The 2905-nt window shown below is 46.1% G+C and overlaps 1 protein-coding gene across 1 annotated transcript; it reads right to left on the bottom strand.

The window, feature by feature from the left end:
- Positions 1 to 33: 33 nt before the first annotated feature.
- On the bottom strand, positions 34 to 1442 carry LOC8155322 (peroxidase 1). The gene is made up of 2 exons (XM_002488834.2): positions 1106 to 1442; positions 34 to 903 (listed from the first exon to the last, which is right to left on the bottom strand). The coding sequence occupies exons 1-2, from the start codon at positions 1325 to 1327 to the stop codon at positions 136 to 138; spliced, it is 990 nt and encodes a 329-aa protein (XP_002488879.1). The 5' UTR covers positions 1328 to 1442; the 3' UTR covers positions 34 to 135.
- Positions 1443 to 2905: the final 1463 nt, after the last annotated feature.

Genomic DNA, 2905 nt, shown 5'->3' with positions numbered 1-2905 from the left:
GCTCCAGTTTATCTGACGCCATTGACATTATCGTACTGAGAAAGAATGAATTTACTTGCAATATAATTAATACATTACATTGATGAACAACAGACAGGTATGCGCCCTATCATTTACAACGTGCTGATATATACTTTAGTTGACGATGTAGCATTTCTTCCTAATTTCCCCGTCAGCACCGGTGATCACGCCAACGTTGCCCATCTTGATCATGGACTCGCTGAAGTCCTTAAAGAACACGTCGTCGAACTTGCCAGTGGCAATGCGCTGGACGTACTCCCTGGTGGTTGCATCGGTGAGGAGCGCGGCGTCGGACTGGAACAGTCCCCTGCGCTTGGCAACGTGGCGATAGTAGCTCGTGTCGAAGGTCTTGTAGCTGCCGGGATCCATCTCGGAAAGCATGGCCCTGTCGTCGACGCTCTTGCAGCGCGTCCTGAGCCTGTCGGCGTACTCGCTGTCGAGGGAGGGGTCCGCGTTGTAGGCGCTGCTGTAGTTGTAGAGCCGGCCGGCGTAGGACGGGCAGTGCGCCGTGCCAAGGGTATGCGCGCCGGAGAGGACGGCGAGGTCCTTGACGTCGAGGCCTTTGGAAGCGAAAATCTTGGTGAGCAGGGGGATGTCACCGTGCGCTGGGGGTAGCTGCTCGGCCGCCTCCGTTGCGCTGGACACACGGCCGTCTCGCCTCCCGAGCGCCACCGGCCAGGAGGGGCCCTTGGCCAGCACAACGGCATCACGGGCCATGAGGGTGAGGACGTCGGCACAGGAAACGGTGTTAGGGCAGGCGGCCTCGAGCTTGGCCTTCACCCTCTCCACGGAACCAAATCCCCGGAGGCTCTTGTTCGGCTTGGCGTCCCTCTCTGCCAGGTTGCCCTCGGTGGAGTCGAGCAGGACAGAAGCGTCACATCCCTGCAATTTTGTGATGCGAGCATGAGCATTGTTTGGTTTTCTGTCAGCTCCATTGCGATCAGCGCAAACGTCGATCAATGCTAGTGCTGGATACACACAATGATGACTAGAAGTATATGTACTACGACAAATTAAACTGGCGAATACGATACGATACGACGTTTGTGCGCCATTGTTGAATAGCTAGGTGTAACGAACTTACCCTGACAAAGCAGTCGTGGAAATGAAGCCTGAGGAGCGGGCCAGCAAGGCTGGGTGCAGCTGAGATGATCTTCTCCATCTCGGCGCGGACGATCGCCTCGGCGTTCGGGCATGTCTTGCTGTAGTAGCCGAGCTCCAGCTGAGCCACCACCGGTGAGCTACCTGTTGCGAGGAGCAGGAGGGCCATAGGCAGCAGCATAACTACAAAATGCTTAATCGCCATGGAACTTTTGACCACAAATATTAATAATGGCTCAGATAGTTCTATGGTGTAGATCAAGCAAGAATGTTTTGCATGTAATCAGGCTGGAACGTGGATGATGGACATTGCCTTCGGACTCCAGGTATTTATAGAGGAGCTGCTAACCTATTGTTACCTGGAGTTGCGTATGCCCTGGCGTATGACAACCTGTTCCTGCCTACACAAGCCATGTGCTAACTGCCATCAGAACATATATAATCGCCATCGTGGGAAGAAAAAAACATGCATTTACTTGAATTGAGGTGTTTTCTTCTTTTCTTTTTTTTTTTGACAAGGAACTTGAATTGAGGTGTTGACGCTTGGCTCCAAGGGAGAAGGCCAATACAAAGATATGAAGAGATACTTGGCGCTGATCGATGAAGGCCCAGTTCATGGCCGCGTCGACCGTAACATGGTTCGTATCTACACTGAAAGAAGACAGAATGAAGGCAATTATCCTATCCGTCGCCAGTTATTTATATATATATGTAATCGAGATAGAGTATGGATAGAAATATACATCGAGGGGAATAACACCCCATGTGACATGCCAATGATTTGTGCTAGCTGTGTATGATAATGTGGATGAGCAGGAATTCTTGGGTGGCGGCATCTGGTCGTGGCGTAACGTACGTGAACCGAAAGATGCATGTTCTCCGCAGCATTGGCCGGTAGGTTGACCATGGCCCCTGTGGCGTTTGCGCGTCATCGCCCCGGTACGACTGTTAGTTTGGACAGTACGTTCGTATGGTTGCTACCGGTTTCACTTTTCAATAGGGAAAGCTTAGCTTACTTTTGTGTACATGTGCATGATGCAAATATGCAATATATATAGGGGCTAGCCCAAGATAAATTTGCTCAGAAACTTCCTGAACAAATTTTGGGTACACCTTTTTGAACGTTCCAGCCACATATCGATGCCTTATTAACCAAATACTCACTCTAATTCCAAATTAAAAGATGATTTGGCTTTTGCTATGGTACACCTATTATCTATAAGAGGTAAGAGTTTGAATAAATCAACCATAAAATATTGGCTATATCTGTACGTGGATTTCTTCCATATCTAATATAGGAGCATGCACGATAGTTATGGCACGGTATACGCACAACATTCATTTGTGTATATGTATGATTATCTCGTGTAATAATACTATATGGTTCTGGGTATTTGCAACTAATCATATACACCTTGTCACTTGTCATTAACTCATCATATAAATAACTATAATGATAGGGTTATATTTATTGCTTTGACAAACCCTGTCACATACAAAATATTTTGATTATGTTACGTGCATGTTTTTTTTCTTGTCAATACAGGTTCAGCTTTGTTCAAATTAAGAAATGTTAAAAAGGAAGTCGCCATAGATACCAAGGCCGAATAATAAAAATAATGCTAATCAAGTTAGTATGTCATATCCAAAGTTGCAAAATAAAAAATATTTACTATATCTACTAGATCAGCATGCATCAACTGGATCTAGGAAATATTTTTATATCTAAACTTCCCTTATTTATTCTATTTTATTAAATTTAAATTAATAATATATATTTCAA

Source organism: Sorghum bicolor, unplaced genomic scaffold (genome assembly GCF_000003195.3).
Source record: "Sorghum bicolor cultivar BTx623 unplaced genomic scaffold, Sorghum_bicolor_NCBIv3 super_2674, whole genome shotgun sequence".
Lineage (NCBI taxonomy): Eukaryota > Viridiplantae > Streptophyta > Magnoliopsida > Poales > Poaceae > Sorghum > Sorghum bicolor.
Note: the sequence above shows the minus strand (reverse complement) of the source record. Positions and strands in the feature narration are given on the sequence as shown.